Genomic DNA, 25,981 nt, shown 5'->3' on the forward strand with positions numbered 1-25,981 from the left:
GGAGGTTTTATTGCCGGACCCTGTATTTCAGTGGCCTTCCTCTGGTGCATCTGGACACAGCATGAGGTTGTAGTACAATCTCTTATTTTTTACTTTCAGATATGTTCTAGGTGTTTTGATGAACTCTCGCATGTATACATTATAACCAATCTTGCATATGTGCTTACAGAATGCAGATCTACTACGTGCATTTCAGCAAATCTGCTACTTGTGATCCTTTTTACTGAAATAAGTATTAATTTTTTTTGATGGAACTTCCTTATATGTTCCCACAGCTCCTATTCACTGTGCCTTATCATTCCTTTTGTACTGCATTTAAATCTTAGATAACTTTATTTGTTGATCTCTGTACAAATCGCCTAGGCATCTATGACACGCTCTACAAACAAGTAGAAATTTTTCTGCTTTTTTACATCACTTTTCAGCGGCTCTTTATTTTTCAAAATTAAGGTAATACTTTTGATGGTTTCTAACACCACCCTCCCCGCCCCGCCATGGGTCCGGGGCTTAGAATAGGCCCAAGTTATTCCTGCCTGTCATAAGAGGCACCTAAAAGGAGTCTCACACATTTTGGCCTTTATGTGATGGTCCCCTGTAGGGTTTGACCTACATTTTTCAGAATTTTCACGAAGAGCGAGCCAATTGGGGAAGGGCGCCTTACATGGTGCATAGTGTCCATAATGCGCTGAGACCTCTCACATCCTTCATCAACGTGGATCTGCACTTACACTCGTTCTCCAGCTGTTGGGCAAGGTCATCTTCCTGGGTGCATTTTCTTCCATCCTCTGCGCAGAATAGCTTTCTGTACTGTCGACGATAGTGGGCTTCTTAGCTCGTTTGCACCTGATATTCAGCACGGTAACCAATCCGTTGTGGTGTGGCCGCCATGTACCTTGTTGGTTGTAGCCACCTAACCACACAGGGATCATTCTGCTGATGCCTGCGCCGTTAACTCCCCACGTATGCCAAGGAGTAGATGCCTGTCACCCTAGGGCATCAGGACTCCCGGCAATGGCCATCCTGCGTTTTCTGTGGGAGGGCCTCTGATTGGTGTGGGTGACAGCAGGGTGGATGACGCACCATGAAGTGTAGTATGTCGTCCCTCCCCCCCCCCCCTCCCCCCCCCCCTCTCCCCCACCCTGGCCACACCATGGGAGGAATGCCAGGCTAAGGATGGCAGCGAAGCTTATTCACCCCGGTGCCTCGTATGTATGAGAGTTGATAGGGAATCTTTCATCTCAATGAAACCTCAGTTTTTTTGTGGAGCATTTAGAGGACAAGTTTGAGGAGGTGGAGGGCTTGTGCAAAATGCGGTTAAGGTCAGTCTTGATCAAAATAGCATCCTCTGCCCAGTCACAGGCACTACTCGCCTGTGAAAAGCTGGGGGATGTTTCTGTTTCCATCTTGCCCCATAAGAGCTTAAATATGGCCTAAGGTATCATATTTCACAGGGACCTTCTTTTGAAGTCTGACAATGAGCTGCAGGTCAATTTAGAGCGGCAAGGTGTTCATTTCATCTGGCACATCTGCCGGGGTCCGAGGGATAATCAGGTTGCCACTGGTACCTTCATCTTGGCCTTCGAGGGTGACACATTACCCGAGAAGGTCAAGATGATGGTCTACTACTGTGACATAAAGCCATATATCCCTCCCCTGATGCGGTGTTTTAAATGCTGGAATTTTGGCCATATGTCTTCCTGCTGTACTTCCAGCTTCACCTGTCCGGATTGTAGACGTCCTTCGCATCCCAATACTCCCTGTGCCCTGCCTCCCATCTGTGTCAACTGCGGAGAGTACAATTCGCCTTGCTCGCCAGACTCCAGGATTCTCCAGAAAGAAAGAAAAATTATGGAATACAAGACCCTGCACCAACTGACCTACACTGAGGCTAAGAGAAAATATGAGAAGCTACATCCTGTGCATATGACATCGGCCTACACCCCCCACCCCCACCCCCAACCATTGGGGATGTCAGTCCCACTTATCAGCTGAGAAGCATAAGTCTTCTTCGGCTCCTCTCACGGGGAAGGGATCCCTTGGGTCACTCCCTCTCAAGTTCCTACCAGTGGCAAAGCTGACACCAGCCAGTGGCTGAAGCAACCACAGGTAGCTGGTCGTAGGGCTGCACGCTTCTCCTCAGTCGCTGAGACTGAATCAGTGAAGCCCTTCCAGCCAGACAAACCTAAGAGGCAGCAAGAGAAATCTAAAAGGAAAAAGTCCCCCAGGAAGCAAGGTACTGCAATGGCACCCACACCACCACTACCTCCAAGCTCTGTGTCTGAGGATAAGGTGGAGAGTCTGGCGTCCACTGAGGACCTAGATCTCGCTGAGCCCTCAAACACAATGGATGTCGATTGCACATGTATTCATCTGATGGCAGCAGGTGACCTTGAGACGTAGACAGCCTCATTGAGTGTCACATGTCTTGCCAGGCTCACAATCATGTAGTCCTACAGTGGAATTGCGACGGTTTTTTACACTACCTGGATGAGCTACAGCAACCGCTATGCTTTACACCTGCTTTCTGCATTGCCCTCCAGGAAACCTGGTTCCTGGCAATGCAGACCCCTGCCCTCCATGGCTATAAGGGATATTACAGGAACTGTAGCGACTATAATAGAGTGTTAGGTGGAATTTGTGTCAAAGTCATGTAGTGAACCTGTGCCCCATCAAACCCCTCTTGAAGCTGTGGCTGTCAGGATAAGGACGATGCAGGAAATAACTGTGTGCAATGTATATCTTCCTCCAGATGGTGCAGTACCCTTGAACGCATTGGCTGCACTGATTCATCAACTCCCTAAACCTTTCCTGCTTTTGGGAGATTTTAATGGGCATAACCCCTTGTGTGGTGGTGCCATGCTTACTGGCCGAGGTAGGGAGGTGGAAAATTTACAGCCACAACTCTCCCTCTGCCTCTTAAATACAGGTGCCACATGGCACATATTCGGCCATTGATCTCTCGGTTTGCTGTCCTGGCCTTCTCCCATCTATCCACTGGAGAGCACCTGACAACCTGTGTGGTAGTGACCTCTTTCCCATCTTACTGTCACTCCCCCAGCACCATTCCCCCCGGATGTGTACCAAGATGGGCTATAAACAAGGTACACTGGGAATCTTTCACCTCTGCTGTCACTGCTGAATCTTATCCACATGGTGCCATCGATGTTGTCATTGAGCAGGTCACTATAGCGATCATTCCTGTGGCAGAAAAACGCGATCCCTCGTTCTTTAGGGTGCCCCCGGTGAAAGACAGTCACTTGGTGGTTACCATAAGTCACTAGGCAATTAAAGAGCGTCGGCAAGCTGTACAGCAACATAAGTGGCACCCTTCCGTAGAGCACATAATAGCCTTTAAGTGGCTCTGTGCACGCGTTCGCCAGCTTATAAAACGACAAAATCAGGAGTGTAGGGAGAGGTACGTGTCGACCATTGGGTGACATATGTCACCTTCCCAAGTCAGGACGAAGATCAGACGTGTTTTTGGGTACCGGACCCCAACAGGTGTCCCTGGCATTAACATCAATGGCATCTTATCTACAGATGCAAACGCAATTGCCGAGCACTTTGATGAACGCTATGCTTGAGCCTCTGTATCGGAGAGCTACCCCCGGTCTTTCGCACCCTCAAATGGCAGATGGAAAGGAAAGTCCTCTCGTTCACTAAACGCCACAGTGAACCCTATAATGCCCCGTTTACAGAGTGGGAGCTCCTCAGTGCCGTTGCAGATTGCCGCAACACAGCACATGGGTCAGATCAGATCCACAGTCAGATGATTAAACATCTCTCGTCTGACTACAAGTGACATCTCCTCATCATCTTCAACCAGATATGGTGCGACGGCATCTTTCCATCGCAATGGCAGGAGTGCACCATCATCCAGTGCTCAAACCTGGTCAAAACCCACTTGATGTGGATAGCTACCGGCCAATCAGCGTCACCAACTTTCTTTGTAAGCTGCTGGAATGTAAGGTGTGTTGGTGGTTGGGTTGGATCCTGGAGTCACGTGGCCTATGGCTACATGTCAGGGCAGCTTCCGCCAGGGTCGATCTACCACTGATAATCTTGTGTCCCTCGAGTCTGCCATCCAAACAGCCTTTTTCAGATGCCAACATATGGTTGCCATACTTTTTGACTTACGTAAAGCATACGACACGACCTGGTTACATCATGGCCTAGTGGCAGGGCCGTTGGTCTCACCTTCTCTGTATGCAGATGACTTCTGCATTTCATACTGCTCCTCCAGTACTGGTGCTACCGAGTATGCAGATGACTTCTGCATTTCGTACTGCTCCTCCAGTACTGGTGCTACTGAGCAGCACCTACAGGGATGTATGAGTGTGGTCTTCGGGGCCTGCTCCCGATTTTTATCCTAAACTTCCTGTCACTCCGTATTTTCCATGTCCAAGTCATTGTCTAACATAGTTTCTCCCATATTCAGGAGAATGGCGTTCCGCAGGGCTCCATATTGAGTATCTGTCTATTTTTAGTGGCTATTAACGGTCTAGCAGCAGGGCCGTTGGTCTCACCTTCTCTGTATGCAGATGACTTCTGCATTTCGTACTGCTCCTCCAGTACTGGTGCTACTGAGTATGCAGATGACTTCTGCATTTCGTACTGCTCCTCCAGTACTGGTGCTACTGAGCAGCACCTACAGGGAGCCATTCACAAGGCGCAGCCATGGGCCCTAGCCCACAGCTTACAGTTTTCTGCTGCGAAGTCGTATGTCTTGCATTTCTTTTGGCGTCGCTCAGTTCATCCAGAACCAGAACTTTACTTTAATGACGAACCACTCGCTGTATTGGAGACATATCGATTCTTAGGACTGGTTTTCTATGCCCGATTGACTTGGCTACCTCAACTTCATCAGCTGAAGCAGAATTTCTAGCAGCACCTCAATGCCCTCCACTGTCTGAGCAACAACTACTGGGGTGCAGATCGCTCTACACTGCTCCAGCTCTACAGAGCCCTTGTACAATCCCGCATTGACTATGGGAGTCTGGTTTATGGTTCGGCAGCACCCTCAGCATTGCGTTTACTCGTCCTAGTGCACCACTGTGGCGTTCACCTAGTGACAGGAGCTTTTAGAATGAGTCCGGTGACCAGTGTCCTGGTGGAGACCAGACTCCCTCCATTGAAAGTTAGGCTTGCACAACTGTTCCCCAGTTACGTTGCACACATTTGTAGTTCTCCTGCGCATTCGAATTACTGTCTCCTTTTGCCAACCACGGCAGCTCATCTCCTGCATTGGTGGCACAGGTCAGGGCTTACGATTGTGGTTCGCGTGCGGTCCCTTCTGTCTGAACTGGAGTCTTTCCCATTACCACCTCTCCTCGAGGTCCATTCATGTACATCTCCATGGTGTACACCTCGGACGCAGATTCTTCTGGACCTTTCACATGGCCCTAAGGACTCCGTTAACCCTGCGGCTCTCTGCTATCACTTCTCTCGATTCTCGATATGTACCTGGGCCAAGAAGTGGTTTACACCAATGGCTCAATGGCTGATGGTCACGTAGGCTTCGTGCATGGTCATGGAGGATGTACTGAACAGCACTCCTTGCCGGATGGCTGCAGTGTTTTCACTGCAGAGCTGGCAGCCATATCTTGTGTTCTTGAGCACATCCGCTAATGCCCTGGCACTTTATTCTTTCTGTGTACTGACTCCTTGAGCAGCATACAAGCTATCAACCAGTGCTACCCTCGCCATCCTTTGGTAGTGTGCATTCAGCAGTTCATCCATGGCCTGGAACAGTCCTGTCATTCAGTGGTGTTTGTGTGGACCCCAGGACACATTGGAATCCCAGGCAACAAACTTGCCACCAGGCTGGCCAAAAAGGCTATGCGGAAACTGCTTCTGGAGATGGGCATCTCCGAAACTGACCTGCGTTCTGTCTTACGCCGCAGTATTTTTCATGTTTTGGATACAGAATGTCATAACAGTATGCACAACAAACTGCATGTCATTAACAAGACTACAAATGTGTGGAAGTCTTCAATGCGGTCCTCTCGCAGGGAATCAATTGTCCTTTGCCGGCTCCGCACTGGCCATACATGACTAACTCGTGGTTACCTCCTCCGTCATGAAGATCCACCTCAGTGTCGCTGTGGCTCACAAATGATGGTCGTCCACCTCTTGCTGGATTGCCCACTTTTAGCCGCTCTGCGGCAGACTTTAGCTTTCCCAGCACCCTACCTTCAGTGTTGGGCAACAATGCCACAACAGCAACTTTAGTTTTACGTTTTATTCATGAGGGTGGGTTTTATCATTTGATCTAAGTTTTAGCACATGTCCTTTGTCCCTCTGTGTCCTCCACCCCAGTGCTTTGAGAGTGGAGGTTTTAATGTGTTGCAGAGTGGCTTTTTATTCTCATGGTCAGCCATCCATGGTAATCTGCTCTCTTGTTTTGATCTCTTCTACGTGTTTCTTGCGTCTCTGTGGTTTACTTGTCCGATTTTGTCCATTTTAGTGTTTGTTGCCCTTCTGTCATTCTTGTGGTATTCTCCTTTCTTCTAGCTGTGTTTTGTATGTCTCGATAATTTTACTCCCACCCTTGTGTAATTATTTTAATCAGAACGAGGGACTGATGACCTAGCAGTTTGGTTCACAACCAATCTAAAACCTCTGTGTATTGCATGTACTGGGAACAATGTTTTCCTTCTGCTGCATGATTTTGCTCTTTTCCCATTTGGAAAAAAAACTTTCTGTTTAGTCACCAGTGAATGTCATAATCACGTTCTTGGTGAAGAGGTTTGGAGCATAGCAGTGACTGAGACTGCAATAGCACTCAGTGCAAAGTCAGTGATTGAAATTACTGTTGTACTTGGTACAGCGATTTGAAAGCCTTAGCACCTGGCAATAGTGGCAGAAAGAGTGGGAAGTATTTGCATTCAGCCAGTCTAATGGTCTTGTTAAATGTTATCTGTGCATGCAGAATTCCAAAAGCAGAATGTGAGGCCTAATTTGAGTAAGACATTTCTGATTTCTTTCCCTATTTTTGTCCTATCTGAAGTTGTGCCCCATAGTGATATCACACATTAACAGAATGTTAACCTCTAATCTTCCTTATCATGAACAGTTATATTAAGCACCATGTAAGTCATAAATAAGTAATTTTCTATTCAAATATGCACTTTTTTACTATGTTCTGTTGATATATCTTTAATTAGGAGATATACAAATATACATCAACCTTTTTTTCATTTTTCCTCTTGTGGTCTTTGCAGGCAAAACACTGAAGACCTCAAATGAAGGAACCATCACTGGATGTCAAAAGAATTCGCTAAACGAATTTCATAAGGATGGAAGAAATAGCAAGGGAAGCAAGGAAAACAAAAATAAACATAAAACTAAAAACCACAGTGACAATTATTCTAAAAAGAAATCTGAGGAAAGAAATTCTGAAGCAAGCGTTTTGAAACAGAAGCAATTACTTCTCAGTAAGATGATTTTAGAAAATGTTGATCATATGAAAGGTTCTCTGACAGAATTTACTATAAACTCTGAGGATGCCAAATTGATTTGTAAATACCTTCATTCTTGTGAAATATTCTCAGAAAGCTCCAGTATTTACCTCCAGTATGTAAGTATTATACAATTTTTAACTTGAAAGCTTTTGAAAAATGTGATGAGTTAAGAGTTGATGTCCCATTATAACTACATAGGCCGAACGTATAAAGTTCATAGTGTTGTGGGCAAAAACAGTGTGGAGTGTTAATAATTGAGCCTATTCTACTGTACAAGATAATTTTATTTATGTATAATTATGTTAGTTATTCTGATTCTTAATCTGCAACAGGTATAAAGCTTAATTTACACTGGTGGTTTAAGTATCACTGCTGTAACAAATTCAAAACTGAAATGAAAAAAAATTACTGGAAAGGGCAGTGCACCATTGCTTGTATTTGCTTGAAATGATGCTAAATTTTACGTACTGGACAAGCTGTTATACAATTCTCATTGCAGTTTTTAAATTCCTCAGTTGCTGCCCACAAATTATCAAGTGACAGAAAGATGAACAATAAAATATTCCCTTAATTGAAAGAAGATGAAAATACAGTATCCTGTTAAACAGTAAACTTTCATATCCAGTTCATTATGTGGACAATTTTAATTTGTGACCTAGTAATAGAATCATTGTGGCCGAGACACCACTATGAAATGATCAATAACTACTCAGTTAATTAACTATGTGCATGAGCATTATACAACTCTATTCAAACATGGGTAACTGTGTTACTCTCATCCTAGTGTCTGAGTGACTTGCCCACCTTCCTGACCTTCTCCAGTATTTCTGTTCTTCATCCTCAAGGAAGAAACTAACTGTTCCAAAAGCTAGATTAATTTGGTACTTTTATGTATGTTCTTCAGTAACTTTAGAATTTTGCCCGCTGAAGATACGTGATGGCCAGCCATTCTATCTCCAAGCAATGGTATACTTTTCACCTTATTTTTCTCTGCAGGTATGTCATTTTACTGTCAAGCTGGTACAAAGTATTAGCTATCAAGACCTCAAAACATAAAAACTTAAAATTTTATATCATGCTTCATATCCATTTTACACTGTAAGAATTGACTGAGAGCATTCTGTAAAGGTGTCGTGGTAATATTAAAAGCACATTACTGTTCATTATGGTGCACATCTAATTGATGCTGGATGGCTCCTTTCTAGATTTCACAGTTTACATTCTCATCAGTGGATTTTCAACTATAAATGAGGAGGATATTAAATGAAACTTCACAGGTTCAGAGGCTATCAGTATGTAAAAGTATTGCAATGATTACAAAACTGAATCAAATTTATGATGTACTCAACACTCTGGGCCTACTCATCAGCTTAAAGGTGCACTTTCTCTGACGTTGATGCGCAGACTGATTTGATTGGGAAAGGTGTCATAAAACCATTGTTTTCTCTCCTATTGCGAACTGGCCTACTACTTTTGTAACTGATCCCAGATATCCTGGATACTGGCACTGGGACAGACTTGACATCTACACTACCCCCCCCCCCCCCCCACACACACACACACACACACACATTTTCTGTCTGGGGCAGATCTGAGGACCTTGTTGGTCATGGGAGTATCTCAACATCACACAGAAAGTTCATATGCACATGCCATGTAGGGACGAATATTGTCTTGTTGAAAAATGTACATACGATGCCTGTGACATACTGTTGTGCTGTCAGAGTACCCTCAATCACTATCATACATGTCCTGAATCCGTACTCAATGGTTTTCAACAACATTGCACAGGAGTAACACCACTGCACCTCTCCAACCATTGGAAGATTGGGACCTCTTTCCAGGTTGCTACTGTACTTGCTGATGATGGAAATTTGGGTAAGTGTGGAACTGTGATTCATCGCTGAATGTAATGCGACACCATTCATCACCAGTCCATACTTCCCAGTCGCAACACCATTTAAAACACAGCCATTTTTATTGTGGTGTTAACAGAAGCGTACACATGGGACTGTAATTCCCTAGTCCAGCTGCTGTTAGTCTCTGACCAGTGGTGCAGAATGTCACAGAATGTTGCAAGCAGTCCATTACTTGTTCATTGATGGCAGGTGTCGATGTGTAGGGATTACCATGCGCTTATTGTGCAATATGGCAGTCCTTCCTTTTTGTGGTCAGCCCTGGACAGTCAATGTCAAGTATACCTGCCCTCATGATCCCTTCCAGTCCAACACTGGGCCAAGACACATCTAAATATCCCACAAATCTGGATATTGCATGATTTGACCTGTCAAACAGTCAGATGGATACCCACAGTGAGGTTCCTTCAAAACTCTGTCACATGGTGATTACATTGCCTCTTACGAATTAGTAGCATGTCCTCATTCTTCAGAGGGATTGCTCAACATCTGGTGTTGTTCATGCTCCTTATACATCTGGCCACGCCTGGTAACAACACTAATACACTGATGGCTGTTCTACCTGTTACAAAGAATTGCAATGCTGAACAGTTACCCACTGATGGTTTTTATGTGTACGAAGTTACATTGACATCTGACCATGTTTTCTGGATTCTTCATTAGTTTTTGCAGTGTATTTTTAAAAAATTTTGAATCATTTTTGTCAATATTTTACACAAACAGAGTAGTTCTCCGGATTTTTTGAGAAATTGAGATCTCAGTTCATCAATTATAAATGAATTTGGTTTCAGTGTTATATTAATTTATGAGGTATAATAAGAAGATAATCAATGGAGAATCTGGGATGAAATGTAACAATATTATGAAAAGGAAAGTTGCTACTCACCATATAGCAGAGATGGTGAGTTGCAAATAGGCACAACAAAAAGACTGTCACAATATAAGCTTTCACCCAACAAGGCCTTTTTCGAAAATAGATGACACACACACCACACACACACACACACACACACACACACACACACACACACACACACACACTTGGAAGCCACACTGCAGGGAACAGCAGCAGTGCTTGATGGGAGTGGCAACTAGATGGGTGTAAGGAGGAGGCTGGAACGGGAATATCTTTGCAATCTGGATCAAGGGTCTGGACACCCTATCCATATTCCTCCAGAACCTCAACAGCTCCCTCATTGGCTTCACCTGGTCCTACTCAACCCAAAAAACCACCATTCTAGATGTTGGGCTCCACCTCAAAGATGGTTACATCAGTACCTCTGTCTGTATCAAACCTACTAACCACCAGCAATACTTCCACTTGGACAGCTGCCACCTGTTCCGTACCTAGAAGTCCCTTCCATACAGCATAGCCACCCATGGTCGTTGCATGTGCAGTGAAGAGTGGTCCCTCTGGAAATATACCGAGGGTCTCACTGAGGCCTTCACAGACCATAATTATCCTACCAACCTCACACAAAAATAAATCTCCCATGCCTTATCTTTCCAGTCTCCCACAACCTCCCAAAGTCTCACCATCAGGCCACAGAGGAGCATTCCCCTCATAACTCAGTACCGCCCAGGACTGGAGCAACTGAATTACATTCTTTGCCAGGGTTTTGACTACCTCTATCCTTCCCATGCCTCCCACAGTGGTATTCCACTTTACACCGGACCTACACAATATACTCGTCCATCCCTATGCAACCCCTGCTCCCAACCTCTTACCTCATGGCTCATATCCCTAATAGACCTAGATGTAAGACCTGTCCCATGCATACTCCCACCACCACCTCCTCCAGTCTGGTCACAAACATCACCTACCCCATCAAAGGCAGGGCTACCTGTGAAACCAGTCATGTAAGCTGCAACCACTGTGCTGCATCCTATGTGGGCATGACAATCAACAAGCTGTCTGTTTGCATGAATGGCCACCGACAAAGTGTGACCAAGAAACAAGTGGACCACCCTGCTGCTGAGCTGGTGCCCAACAGGACATCCTTCATATCAGTAATTGCCTCACAGCCTGTGCCATATGGATCCTTCCCATAACACCAGCTTTTCTGAATTGCTCTGGTGGGAACTCTCCCTGCAATATAGCCTACGTTCCCATAACCCTCCTGGTCTCAACCTTAGTTACTCATTTTTCTCACCCATTCAACCCCTTCCCTTTTCCCATTCCAGTACTACACTGCCCTCATTCCACCATCGCACCCAGTCTTTTTACTTCTCTCCTTTTCCGCTATCATGCTCCCCTGCCCTCCATTTAACCTCCCACCTGCACCTAGCTGCCATACCCTCTCTCCACCTCATCCTTGCACCCTCCCCAGCAGCATTTCACTGTCCCCACCCCTACCTTGCTATCCCTCCCCATCCCTCCCCATGCCTCCTTCTTACCCCATCCAGTTGCTACTTCCATCATGCACTGCTGCTGTTGCTCGCAGTGTGGCTTCAGCTGCCAGAGGCTGGAGTCATGTATTTGTGAGTTGCGTTTTTCCGTGTGTGTGTGTGTGTGTGTGTGTGTGTGTGTGTGTGTGTGTGTGTGTCGTCTATTTATGACAAAGGTGTTTTTGGTCAAAAGTTTATATTGTGACAGACTTTCTGTTGTTCCTATCTGCGACTCAGCATCTCTGCTATATGAAGATAAAATTAAGCTTTTCTTAATTATAAGGATATATTTATGCTTGTTTTGAAAGCTCACCAGTGGACATGAGATCATTTTCTTCTTTCTCACAGGTGATATGTGCATTGTCTGAAAACTGTTCTGCCATTTGTGCAGAAGCTATTAAGTGTTTGATAATGATAGTTGAAGCAGATGCATCTATCTTGGGCAGAGAGGATATTCAGCAGTGTATTAACCTCTCACTAGCTCATAGCTCTACCTTGGTGCGTGAAAAAACTATTGATCTCATTGGAAAGTTTATACTTACTCAACCAGATAATTTTGAAAGATATTATGATTGCATCATGCATTTCATACAGGTAAGAAATGTTTGTGCCCCATTCAGTCAATATTTTGTCCTCCCCTTGTTGTTATGGAATGTTTTCATATAGTGCGGAATGGCTTTTATATTTGAGTCCTAATTAGTCTTACATCTTCTAATCTTTCCCTCCGTCTTGCTGGGAAAAGGAATTTATGTTCCACTCTTTTTAGTTTACACTTTTGATATTTTTGTTTGTATATTTATCTTAACACATAAATCTAAGTTGGTATTCCACAACCCATCATACAGAGTATGGAGGAGGGTATCTTGTACCACTACTAGTAGTTTCCTTTCCTATTCAACTCACAAACAGAGCAGGGAAAAATAACTGTCCATAAACCTCCATATGAGCCCTAATTTCTGTTATCTTTGTGATCTTTACCCGAAATTTACCTTAATGGCAGCAGAATCGTTCCGCAGTCAACTTCATATGCTAGTTCTCTGAATTTACTCAGTGTGTTTCACGAAAAGAATTTAATATTCCCTCCAGGAATTCTCACTTGAATTCACAAAGCATTTCGATAATAATCACATGTTGCTCAAATCTACTGGTAAAAAGTCTAGCAGCACGCTACTGAATTGCTTCTACATCTCCCTTTAATATGACCTGGTGCAGATCTCAAAAACTCAAGCAATACTCAAGAATGGGTTGCACATGTGTTCTGTACATGGTCTCCTTAGTAGATGAGCTATATTTTCCGAAAACTCTCGAAATAAACTTAAGTTGACCATTTGTCTTCCCTACTACTGCCCTTAAGTGCTCATTTCCTGTTGCATTGCTTTGCTGTTTTACGCTTATATATTCAACTGATATGACTGCTTTAATGTGCACGCTACTAATGCTGTATTCAAACGTTATGTGATGGTTGCTCCTACTCATCTATAGTAACTTATATTTTTCTACATTTTGAGCAAGCGGCCATTCATTACACAACTAGAAATTTTGTCTAAGTCAACTTGTGTCCTCCTTCAGTCACTCAGTGAGCATACCTTCCCGGCCTTTAGCTACAGTATGTTATTCACTACTGAATCCTGATATCTCAATACACTTTCCACAGGACCACTGTAAACACAAAACATTTTGCATAGCAGTAATAACTACCAGCTATGTAACAGTGATTTTGACCATTAAGTGCAGTTATTAACAAATTATTGCCATAACTTTGGAAACTAGGATTGTTCTTTCTTCTAGGGTATTTAGTTTCGCTAGTTATATGATTGTAACTGGAACCACGTGCAAATAAATCATGTGCTGGAACATGTTTCAGTGCGTCTTGACCAATTTTGGTATGGTATATGTAGGAATGTCATATTATCTGCCAGCACCCCAGTTTTAGTTCAGTAATTACATTTAATTTCCTCTGATTCTCCAAACCAAGTCAAGTACTGAGGCAGAGTCCTTCATGAGTATTATAAATTGGGAGAAAATATAAACATTGTCTAATGCAAAATGGAGCAGTATCAATAACATTCACATTCAGTCATTGAGAAACACCATTTTATTTAAAATCAGAAAAATACTTTTTTTAAAAATTATTACAGTAACAACATTATGTTGAAAATGTCACCCTGCATTTTTTTATCACGAAATCACATCCAGACCCTCTTTAAACAGATATCTAATATTGATTGTTTCAGTACTTTTGTGTATGAGTTTCTTTATACTTCTACCAGTTCAAGTTTATTTTCACACATTTTTCCTTCAAACTATCCTGCATGTATAAAAACTGCAAGCTGTGAAATACCTAGCCAGCGAACCTTTGCTTAACATTGAGCTGGTAATTTGACTACCAGAAACTGTGCATCACACCAAGATTCATCACTCATAAAATTCAGTGTCGGGAGAACTTTGCAATCTGCAGTCGTTTTAAGCAACCACTTGAATACTTAACCCCGTTTTTCTGTATCAGCTGGAAGTCCACTGAAGAGCCAAAAAAACTAGAATACTCGCCTAATATCATGTAGGACCCCCACGAGCGGAGTCAACTAATGTCTGAAGTAGTGCTGGAGGGAATTGACACCATGAATTGTGGAGGGCTGTCCTAAATCCTTAAGAGTACGAGCGGGTGGAAGTCTCTTCTGAACAGCATGTTGGAAGGCATCCTAGGCACGCTCAATAAATTTCATTTCTGGGGCGTTTGGTGGCTAGCAGAAGAGTTTAAACTCCACTCTGTGGCAATTCTGGATGTGTGGGTGTCACATTGTCCTGCAGGAATTGCCCAAGTCCATTGGAATGCACAATGGACATGAATGGATGCAGGTGATAAGACAGGATGCTTAAGTATGTTTCACCTGTCAGAGTTGTACGTATCTAGATGTATCAGGGGTCCCATTTCAATCCAACTGCACACGGCCCACACCATTACAGAGCCTCCACCAGTTTAGATTCATGTGGTTGTCTCCAACCCATACATGTCCATGTGCTCGATACAGTTTGAAACAAGACTTGTCTGACCAGGCAACATGTTTCCAGTCACCAACAGTCCAATGTCAGTGTTGATGGGCGCAGGTGAGGCGTAAAGCTTTGTGTTGTGCAGTCGTCAAGGGTACACGAGTGGGTCTTCAGCTCCGAAAGCCTATATTGATGCTGTTTTGTTGAATGGTTCGCATGCTGACACTTGTTGATGACCCAACATTGAAATCTGCAGCAATTTGAGGAAGGGTTGCTCTTCTGTCACATTGAACGCTTCTTAGTCGTCGTTGGTCCCGTTCTTGCAGGATCTTTTTCCGGCCACAGCAATGTCAGAGATTTGATGTTTTACTGGATTCGTGATATTCACGGTACACTCTTAAAGTGGCCGTATGGGAAAATCCCCATGTCATCACTACCTCGAAGATGCTGTGTCCCAATGCTCGTGCACCGATTATAACTCCGCGTTCAAACTCACTTAAATCTTGATAACATGCCATTGTAGCAGCAGTAACCGATCTAACAACTGCAACAGACAGTTGTTGTCTTTTATAGGTGTTGCTGACTGCAGCACCATATTCTACCTGTTTACGTATCTCTGAATTTGAGTACACATGCCTATACAGTTTCTTTTTTGCTTCAGTGTAATATACATATACCGAGTGAGGTAGTGCAGTGGTTAGCACATTGGGCTCTCATTCGGGAAGATGATCGTCATCTTGATGTAGATTTTTGGGATTTTCTTAAATTCTTCCAAGCAAATGCCAGGGTGGTTCCTTTGTGGAAAGGGCATGACCAATTTCTATCCCCTTCCTTCCTTACAGTGAGCTTCACACTCTGTCTCCAAACAACCTCATAATTGACAAGACATTAAACTCTAAATCTTCCTTCCTTCTGAATGCACGAAACATGGAAGGGTTTCAGGTGTAATGGTTTAAGTAAAGAATGATAAGACATAAATGTAACACCTGTTCACTGTGAAATCTGCCTGACAGTTTTTTTTTTGAAATAGCAGTATTTGTTGTATTGTGTTTGCAACCTTAATTGAAGGTGTACAGTTATTCTTAGAATTAGAGACATTGCCACTGAACCTCCATTGTGTCATCAAATTATGAACACTACATTTTGCGTGAAAGCTAGGTTTTAGAATTGTTCACAACAAACTTCCCAAGGTGTCTTAAATTAAGTAGTACGGATGTCAGTTTCAGCTATATGGTGCTGCCTTTCATCCACTGAATGTGACATACTTTAGTTGAATAACTTGAATGACTCAGAGAACGATGAAAAGATGAAAAGGCACTGTCTACATTTTCTGGTAACAACTGAAACTGTGGGAATAGTAAAATCACAATCCGTTGCTTATGGAGTGGGCCCACTTTTATCTTGGACATATTTTGTTAAAATAACTAAGCAGTAGCTCTCCATTACAGCTACAATGTTGATTATATGTCAGATAGTGCTGTATAAGGCCCAGAATTACACCATATGCCACAATAACTTCCGTATAAAGGAAAGAGCCCAGTTAAGTAGTCAGTGAGAACTTACTTTTGAACTTGAACAGTATTTATTAATTTCATTACAGAGTGATGATAAATAGTTTGTCAAAGTATAATGATCATATTTATAGTTACACTATTCTTTTCCAGGATTCTGGTCTCAGTGTCAGGAAACGAGTGATAAAAATCATGGAGGAAATATGCGAAAAAATATCAGACCATCACAAAATTCCAAAAATATGTGCAAAAGTGATGGAAAGAATCTATGATGAAGAAGGTAAATGTTTTTCTTGAAGCTTTCTCAGATCTGCAGTAAAGATATGGTGGGAATGTGTCTTTGTTGCACATTGTACATTTTCAGGTTGTCAAGAGTGATTGCTGTTACTTTTTAGTATAAGCTTAACAAATGTGTTTTGCCTTTTGTCTTCTCTCTTTTGTGTCATATCAGGGTGGATACAATTTTCAGTTCAGAGTTACTGAGATGAGTGACAGAAACATATGTTCTAAATCCTCATGCACTTGGAACCACGCCTGGAATGACAGAGCGAAATACACTAATTCTAGCATTGGAGACTTTTCCGTTTCAGTTGCATCAGATTTCTTTTGTTGTTGCTTCCTCTCCTTCTTCTTCTGATATTTTTCATCCTTTTTAGTAAACTGTCAAATCGTATGCCACTGTAAAAGTGATTCCTGGAGTCATTGTTACCATAAAATTATGCCCTCAACTCCAACCTTCTCATTCCCTTATACTTTCTCCATCTGTCATATGGAATGTAAGAGCCTACCATTCTGATTGAGGAGGACTAATTTGTAACTCACTTCAAGTATGCGTTAATTATGCCACAGTCTTTTTGCACTTTTCTGGTACTAGATGCTGAGTATCTGTTGTTTACTGTCGCAAAGGATTTATATTCCTAACAATAACGCCTTAATTGGATAGATAAAATATCTACTCACCATGTGGCGCATTTCATTTGCAACTTAAGTTTTATTTTCATTTTTTTCTCTTGTTCATTTTTTATTGCTGCAGTATTATTCTGCAATAGTAGGGTACAGTAATGTCCTTTGTTAGAGTATCGTTTCTTACAAATCAAAATTACAAAAATTTAACTGCAAACTAAAACAATGAAGAATTCCTGGAATTCTGAAAAATTCCCGGGTTTTTCCTGGTTTTCTCTCAGATGAAAAAATTCCTGGGTTTTTCCCGAATCTCCCAGTTGTTCTGGGCCATATAAACCCTGAAATAAAATTTTACATGATTTGGGTGTGCTCTCCCTTAAAACTTTACTCCATTCCAAATCACAACAAGGCTTCATATGGCAACAAGAGGCTAAAAATAGTTAAGCACTTTTTGGATAGAAAAGTGTGCTGGACATTAGATTGCAGTACTGTAGATTTTGACTATAAAAGAAGAAAAATTTGGTGATGTAATTGTTAAGAAAGCCTAAGATTTTGATGCCATGAAATTGTTAATGAAAGAAAAAGTGGCTAGTGTAAGAGTACCTGAAAAAATTCAAATTTTAACTTTAGCTCCACTCTCTTGGTCAAAAGAAAACATAATGTCATAAATCAGTGTTAGTGAGTATGTGGCTTGACAAGCAAGGAAAGTGAAAACTTAATGGATATTTTATCAATTCCTAAACCAAAAAGGGGCAAAGTTATTGCCAGTGAAGTGTTAAAGATTATAACTGATTTCTACCAAAATGATGAATATACTCGAATGTTACCAGGATCAAAAGATGTAAAGCAAAGGCTTTAGGAAAACTATGCTATGCTTCATAACAACAAATTGCCTCTGATGAGCATGACGTCACAACTGTTTACTATCTAGTATGCCTAGTTCGGAAATATCGTAGATCCGGGGCTAATGAGCAGAACAGTCTGCTGAGTTAGAGTGGGGAGGGGGATAGTCTCCACGTGACCCGTGTTTACATTTAATGATTTTGCTATTTCCTCTTCATTTACAGCTCTCATGTCAAATGAAAACAAAACGGATTTCTATGGCCAGGAGCTATCAAGTGAATTAAAACACATTCAAGTAATTATGGAAAGCTAAAATATGTTATTATGAAGCTTGTTTTTTTAAGTACGGTCTGTTTGAACATAAGTACACAACGAAAGGTTATTTAAAACAAGTAAATTTATTTTTAGAAAGTACATACTTCACTCTGTTTTTCAATACAGTTGCCAAGTTTGTCGAAACACTTATCATACCTCCCAACTAATTTTAAAATACCTTCTTCATTAAAACTTGTCACCTGCTCCGATAACCAAGAGTTCACTGCCATTTTCATGTCGTCGTCATGAGCACAGTTTCCTAAACTTTAGGTGTTCAGTAACAATGCACTGATCTCTACATGTCATGAAATTGGTTTGCGAGATCTGTTATTGTGAAGCGCCTGTTCTCACCAAATCGTCTGTAATCAAAGAAGGGCGACTGGAGCGGTCCTCTTAGACGTTGTCATGGCCATCTTTGAATTCTCGTACCCACTTGCGCTCTTTGCTTTCACTCATACCAGTATCACCTTACACTTCGCAAATCCATTGATGAATTTCTGCAGCAGACAGGTTCCTTTCTGACAAAAACCGTATCACTGAGCGAACCTCACACGCGGCGGGTGAATTGATAGTCTTAAACATTTTGAAAGCACAGTTCAGAACTGTACAGGTTAGCTAAAGAGCTGAAACTGAGCACAGTTGCTCCTGAGGCATGCTGGTACGCGATGCATGTGCTCATTGCGATATGTGCACGAGCTACAACAAAACAGACCTTACTTAAAAAACTCACCTCGTAGTTTCAGATCTTATTTTATTTCCACCCTTCTGACCGTCAAGCATTAATCTCCTTGAGAACAATGTTATTATTTTTGACGGTTTGTTAAAGAAATTTGGCTTTTATTAATCTTTTCCACTGAGGCAGTCAATTTATTTGAAACAAAGTGTTTAATTCCACACTATTGGCTATTTTCAACTGTTTGCTGCATTTCAAGTGCATGTTTTCATCTTTTAACACATATGGCATTATGCCATAATAAAGAACAAAACACGAGTTAATATAGTACTGATACTCCAAGAAAATTTACATTCCGAAAACAGCACTGAAAAGCTTAATATCAGACTGAGGCCTAGTTCATTGGGAATCTGGACATGCGAATGTGTACTATAAGCCGAATTATGCATTTTAGTATGGTTCATGAAATTCCAACACTCTAGCAGTATCCTCTGATGCCTTGTTTCTTTTATGAAGTAATGTAAGATCTTTTAATGTTTCACATGCGAACATATGGGCTTCCTACTTTCTTCTTTCTTTCCAAAACTTGGTCCCCCTCTCCTCTGAGTTTTGTTTTCTAAAGGCCAGGAAATTCTACGCTGGTGTATAAAACCATAGCCATCCAAAAGATTTACAGTTCTGAGGGAAAGTATACTGTCACTTAACATGGAGAAAGTGTGTTTTCACCCACGAGAAATTGTGTTTTAACCGGGAAAATAAGGATTTTTTTTTTCCTTGTCCGTGAATGAACCTTGTATTTGCATCCTCAGTAATTTGTCTTTTTAGTAATGATTCGTGAAATGTTATCTCCAGGTCATCTACGTCACTTACATTTCTATACTGATGTTAGTTTTCTGTTCATAAATGTTATGACATGTTGTACACAGTTTTTGGCTTGGTTTTACATAGATTCTTTTAGCACTTTATGTTTAAGGCAAAGACAAGCAAACTGTCCTCAAAGATATTGTAACTGTTTGTCTGTGTTTTTTGAAAGGATCTCAACAAGTTCTTTGTTGACTTTCAAAAACTTTCAAGTAATAGTATCTGTGATGTTCACATATAGTAGAACTTTCTTGATCTTGTGGAAAGCTTATATCGGATCACAGCAATATCAAATTTCATTGCGCTTCACTGAGCTCGTCTATTTTTTGTAGAGCTTTTTACTAAGGTATACGTTGTCAAATGACATGTTGTTGTTAGTAATTTTCAAACAGTGCATGAATTCACATGTTCCATTGCAATTAACTGAGCACTAATTCACTTAAACCATACTTTATACAAGTGGAATGATAGTGCCACACCACAAACAGATATGACCTGTCTCACAGAAAGACAAAGAGCAAATGAGGCCATATAAACTAATTGTTGCATGCCAGTTATTCTCAACAATGAATTTCAGCAATTGTTGATTTGTTTTCATGCCAATAAAGGTTTTAAACAAGCTACAGCTGTCTAAGAACACTTTTTTTTAATCACTATGGGCAGGTGATTGGCTGAACACGTAAATCACGTGAGAAGTGAGACCTCTGCTGAGACTATGCCAGGGGGAAAGATAAAATGTAAAGTAGATCACACCAGAAGAGTATGTAGGAAACACTTTTGCAATTGGCTAGGAATCTCCATGTTTGCCAAAAATGCCTTGGCAATGTGAGTTCCTGGAGGATATTGAGTCTGTGTGTTAAGTGGTGCTATATCACCAGTATATGGCTTCTAATCACGCGAACGTAATGCATAAGGGTGTCTGGAATTAAGTGCATATGTAGTCTGAGCCTGAGGTGGTTATATTCTTGTCTTCCATGGCATTGGTTTAACAGCAGGTCACCTGTCTCTAGACGAATCCATTAGACCAACAGGCTGGGACAGCACAGCATTATCCTGATAGGATCTTAGCCCATCAAAATGAACCGTCACAGGACTATCTGCCGGAAGGTCAAACATATGATTTGACAAGGACCTTCAGAAGCTGGAGTGAACTACTTAGTTTTGCTGTTCTTAATGGTAGGGTTGTGTAACAGCACCCAATAAATAATAAGGGTGGTATTACTGCGCCTTTATTTTTTTCTGCATACTTGTTTAGTTTTTGCCTTTACATTACTGTGTTGAAGTTGGTGCCAAATTCCTTTACTATGATATTACAGTGTGTGTGTTATTCCAAATTATGATGCAATGTTCCTTCGGACTTGCATGAATGTCCAAAGGAACATTGCATCATACTTCAGAATAACACAAGCACTGCAATATCATATGTATCCGCCAACACCCAGTGAGCTACTTCCTAGTAAAATGTCGCCCCTGTAGGGCAATATACATAATGGATGTACGAGTACTATGTGTGGTTGATGACCTAGCAAAGTTTGGGTCTGACCATGAGTCTTGCTCGGCTAGGCAAATGGTAAGGTGATCACTTGCAATAAGCAAGAAATTTGGGTTTAAGTCCCTGTCTGGAACAAATTTTCGTTGTCATCATTCCATTATACAGCCCATGGTTGTCCACAATCTATATTGCTTTAAGTCTGTGTACTAAACTTCAAACTTCTTTCAGATCCACTCCTGGTGGTAGATTATCTGCCTCAAATGGTGAACTCATGGGGCAGCCATAGACTAACTTAAAGGTCATATGCCCTTTGAATTCAGCTGTTGTAAATAGGTTTATATAAGGGGTTTGTTTATGTTGTTGCCTCAAATGATAATTACACGGAATATTTGTCAGGATTTGTAAGCGGTGGGTCCTTGAGGTACACTACTATGCGAACACCGAGAAGTAAGTTTAAAATTTTTTATTAACAAAAGGCTGATTATGAATCACCCATCATCACTGTGTTTGACATCCTAGCAGCGGCTAATTACGTTTGTGTTGAAAGGCTCCACGATGAGCTAAGAAAAGAGACATATTCGTGCCCGAGGCTGTGCTAGTTATATGACATGCTGCGGATGGCGGCTGGCGGCTGGCGCCCAGTGGCTTACTCCCTGCATCGCACTGCAGCTGACCAAGCAAATTGTCAGCATTCCATATAGATCGGCTGGCGAGCGCTTGTTACATACTGTACAGCTGTGTGCAACCTGTAGACACTGAAATTTGAAAAGAAATGTAGCGAATCCAGTCTGAGTGTGCCCTGTTTATATAGTAGGATAATATCCATTTAATTGTGTTATGAACTCATTCAACATGGCCATTTCCCTTAGGATGAAAGGGCGTGGTTCACCATTTTTTAGTTCTGCTTAGTTAAGCGAATAATGGGGACATAATATTTACGCCTGTATCAGTTAAAATAGTGTCAGGGCTGCCAAACTGCAGCACCAGGTGATATACAAACACTTTACTCACAGTCTCAGCCATATGATCAGCAAGTGGTATTAATATTAGGAATCTGGAGAAGTGATCAGTTATTGACAGTACGCATGAGTTTTGTGCTGCCATACAGATAAGTGATATAGAGAGTAATAAAACTCTGTTTAGTTCAGGAAACTAGTTTAATATGTGTATTAGTGTGTTTTGCGAGCTTACTATTAGAGGTTTAACTTCTCTTTGCGTATTACTCTAGAAAACGCGAAAGGAACATAAATTAGGGTTACGATCATATTCTTGCATACATTTTAGTGCAGTAAAACTTATAGAATCTCATTTAATTGTTCTGTTCCGTTCCAGCAAGTTAAAAAAAGTGTATCCCTTTGGTGTTTAACTCTTATTTTGCGAAACACAGCGTAAATTTTAAATTCTGGTATCTGGAAACTTTGTACATATGGTAGTAGCTTTGTTTACATACAGTTGTGACTAGGCCTAATTTTTGTAAACATGTTTTTCCTCTTCTTTTCAGTAATGTAACTTATTGTAACTAAAGTAAGTTTGTTTACATACGATTGAGACTAGACCCTATCTTGTTTTTCTGTAATTTAATTTGACTTATTCTCGCTAAAGTAAGATTTTTAGCATGAGTGAAAAGTGCCTGACGTGTCATAGAATTGTTAGCTAAAGAGAGGTGGGAAGTGGCAACAGGTAACAGGAGTAACAGACGTAGAACTTTGTCAGACAGCTTTGTGGTGAATGTGAAGAATAAGTTTGACCTGTTGCTTCAGTTAGAAGCTGATGGGCCTCAGACAGAGGTAGGTGTAGAGAGGGCACAACAAACTTTCAGTAGAAAATTGAATAAGAATCTAGGGAAGTCAGCAAAGAGAAAGAAAGTTTTGTTGTTAGGTAGTTCACATGCCAGAGGTGTAGGCCAACTTTGCAGGACCAGTTAGGATCAGAATGCCAGGTCACAAATTTTTTTAAACCAAGTGCTGGTCTGGGTCAGGTGACAGAGGATTTAGGTTCACTCTGTAAAGATTTTACCAAGGAAGACACAATGGTTATTCTGGGTGGGCCGGGCAATAGTATTGACAGAGATCCTGGGTACAATATAGAGTGTGACTTGGCAAAGATTGCATCAGCAACGAGACATACCAATGTTGAGTTTGTGTGTGTTCTGAGACGCCATGACCAACCTCATTTAAACTCTTCTGTCAGGAGAGCTAATCTGGAGTTGGAACGGCTGCTTGGGTCGGGTGCGGGGTCACATATTGGTTTGGTTCCTGTTGATTCTCTCAGTAGGTGGGATTATACTAGACATGGCCTACACCTCAGCAGGAAAGGGAAGGGTAAACTGGCTGGGCTAATAGCAGGAAATGTAAGGGGGGGGGGGGGGGGGGAGGCACTGCCATGAGGTGTGATATACCAGTGATCATAGGTGTTGTAGCAGCACCTTTGCATAGGTGTTGTAGCAGCACCTTTTTTGGGATAGGTGGGACAGAACGAAGTCAAGTTCTGAGAGAAGTAAAGATTGAAAAAAACCTTCAGTTTGATAAAGAAATCAAACAGCATAATCCTGGCACAGTGGATCAGCGAACACGGCTGTTGGTTAAAAATTTACAGCAATCAGCAGAAATTTTATTCCCACCCGATTTCATCTCGGTAATTGTGAAATGCCAACTGTCTTTAGTGCATCAAAATATTCGAGGGCTTAGAAGTAAAATTAATGAACTACTTACGTGCATTGATGAATTAGAGTCATCGAACCCAGTTGATATAATCTGCCTCTCTGAACATCATGTGACCACTGGTATAGATATGTTAAACCTTACAGAATTTAAGTTAGCCTCCTACTTCTGTAGACAAAAGATGGAGAAAGGAGGAGTTGCCACATTTGTTAAAAACAGTTTTATATTTAAGAATATTGACATTAATAAATTTTGCTTAGAGCAGCACTTATAAGCATGTGCAACAGAGATAGAATCATAATAGGTCCTTTATAATAGTAGACTTATACAGAGCACCTTCAGGAAATTTCAACCTGTTTATTAACGGTCTTGAAGATTTATTATCTCATCTAAAATTAAAAAACAAAGAACTTGTGGTTGGTGGTGATTTTAATATAGATGTCCTGAAAAACATTGTCAGTGAACAGTTACTGAAATCAGTTACATTGTCTTTCAATTTAATTTCTACTGTAAATTTCCCAACTAGGGTATACAAATGCTCTAAGACTGCCATTGATAATATATGTATAGACAATACTAGGGGACTAAGCCACATTACAAAACCAGTAGTAAATGGGCTACCTGACCATGGCATGCAACACCTAACATTGAATTTTGAAAATTGTCAGGGTAAAAAATCTATCAGAACTGAGTACAGAAGGCCAATAAAACAGTCAAAAACTGAGAAATTTAGGAGATTGCTCAAAGAAATTAATTGGATGGATGTTTACAGCATGCAAGACACAAATGGAAAATACAAAACATTCATGAATAAAGTTAGTACCTTATTTGAAAATTGTTTTCCCCTGAAGGTAACTCAAATTAAGCATAAGTCTAATAAGAAACCATGGATCACACAACGGATAAAGATATCATGTGAGACAAAAAGGAAACTCTATCTGATATGTAGGGACATTTTTGATACTAGCATTATAGCTCATTACAAAAATTACTGCAAAATATTGAAGAAGGTTATGCAGAAATCTAAACACCTGCATTATGAGAAGATGATGATGGTGTTGTTGTGGTCTTCAGTCCTGAGACTGGTTTGATGCAGCTCTCCATGCTACTTTATCCTGTGCAAGCTTCTTCATCTCCCAGTACCTACTGCAACCTACATCCTTCTGAATCTGCTTAGTGTATTCATCTCTTGGTCTCCCTCTACGATTTGTACCCTCCACGCTGCCCTCCAATACTAAATTGGTGATCCCTTGATGCCTCAGAACATGTCCTACCTACCGATCCCTTCTTCTAGTTGAGTCGTGCCACAAACTTCTCTTCTCCCCAATCCTATTCAATACCTCCTCATTAGTTATGTCATCTACCCATCTAATCTTCAGCATTTTTCTGTAGCACCACATTTCGAAAGCTTCTATTCTCTTCTTGTGTTAACTATTTATCGTTCATGTTTCACTTCCATACATGGCTACACTCCCTACAAATACGTTCAGAAACGACTTCCTGACACTTAAATCTATACTCGATGTTAACAAATTTCTCTTCTTCAGAAACGCTTTCCTTGCCATTGCCAGTCTACATTTTATATCCTCTCTACTTCGACCATCATCAGTTATTTTGCTCCCCAAATAGCAAAACTCCTTTACTACTTTAAGTGTCTCATTTCCTAATCTAATTCCCTCAGCATCACCTGACTTAATTCGACTACATTCCATTATCCTCATTTTGCTTTTGTTGATGTTCATCTTATATCCTCCTTTCAAGACACTATCCATTCCGTGCAACTGCTCTTCCAAGTCCTTTGCTGTCTCTGACAGAATTACAATGTCATCGGTGAACCTCAAAGTTTTTATGTCTTCTCCATGGATTTTAATACCTACTCCGAATTTTTCTTTTGTTTCCTTCACTGCTTGCTCAATACACAGATTGAATAGCATCGGGGAGAGGCTACAACCCTGTCTCACTCCCTTC

At 41.4% G+C, this 25,981-nt stretch overlaps 1 protein-coding gene across 1 annotated transcript in view; it reads left to right on the forward strand.

The window, feature by feature from the left end:
* Positions 1 to 25,981, forward strand: part of LOC126456114 (nipped-B-like protein A) — a 345,198-nt gene that overhangs the window by 175,182 nt on the left and 144,035 nt on the right. The window contains exons 6-8 of the mRNA XM_050091868.1: positions 7,224 to 7,319; positions 12,159 to 12,361; positions 16,420 to 16,546. Of these exons, the coding sequence (XP_049947825.1) occupies positions 7,224 to 7,319; positions 12,159 to 12,361; positions 16,420 to 16,546 (426 nt within the window). The remainder of the gene's footprint in view (positions 1 to 7,223; positions 7,320 to 12,158; positions 12,362 to 16,419; positions 16,547 to 25,981) is intronic.

Source organism: Schistocerca serialis, chromosome 2 (assembly GCF_023864345.2).
Source record: "Schistocerca serialis cubense isolate TAMUIC-IGC-003099 chromosome 2, iqSchSeri2.2, whole genome shotgun sequence".
NCBI classification, from domain to species: domain Eukaryota; kingdom Metazoa; phylum Arthropoda; class Insecta; order Orthoptera; family Acrididae; genus Schistocerca; species Schistocerca serialis.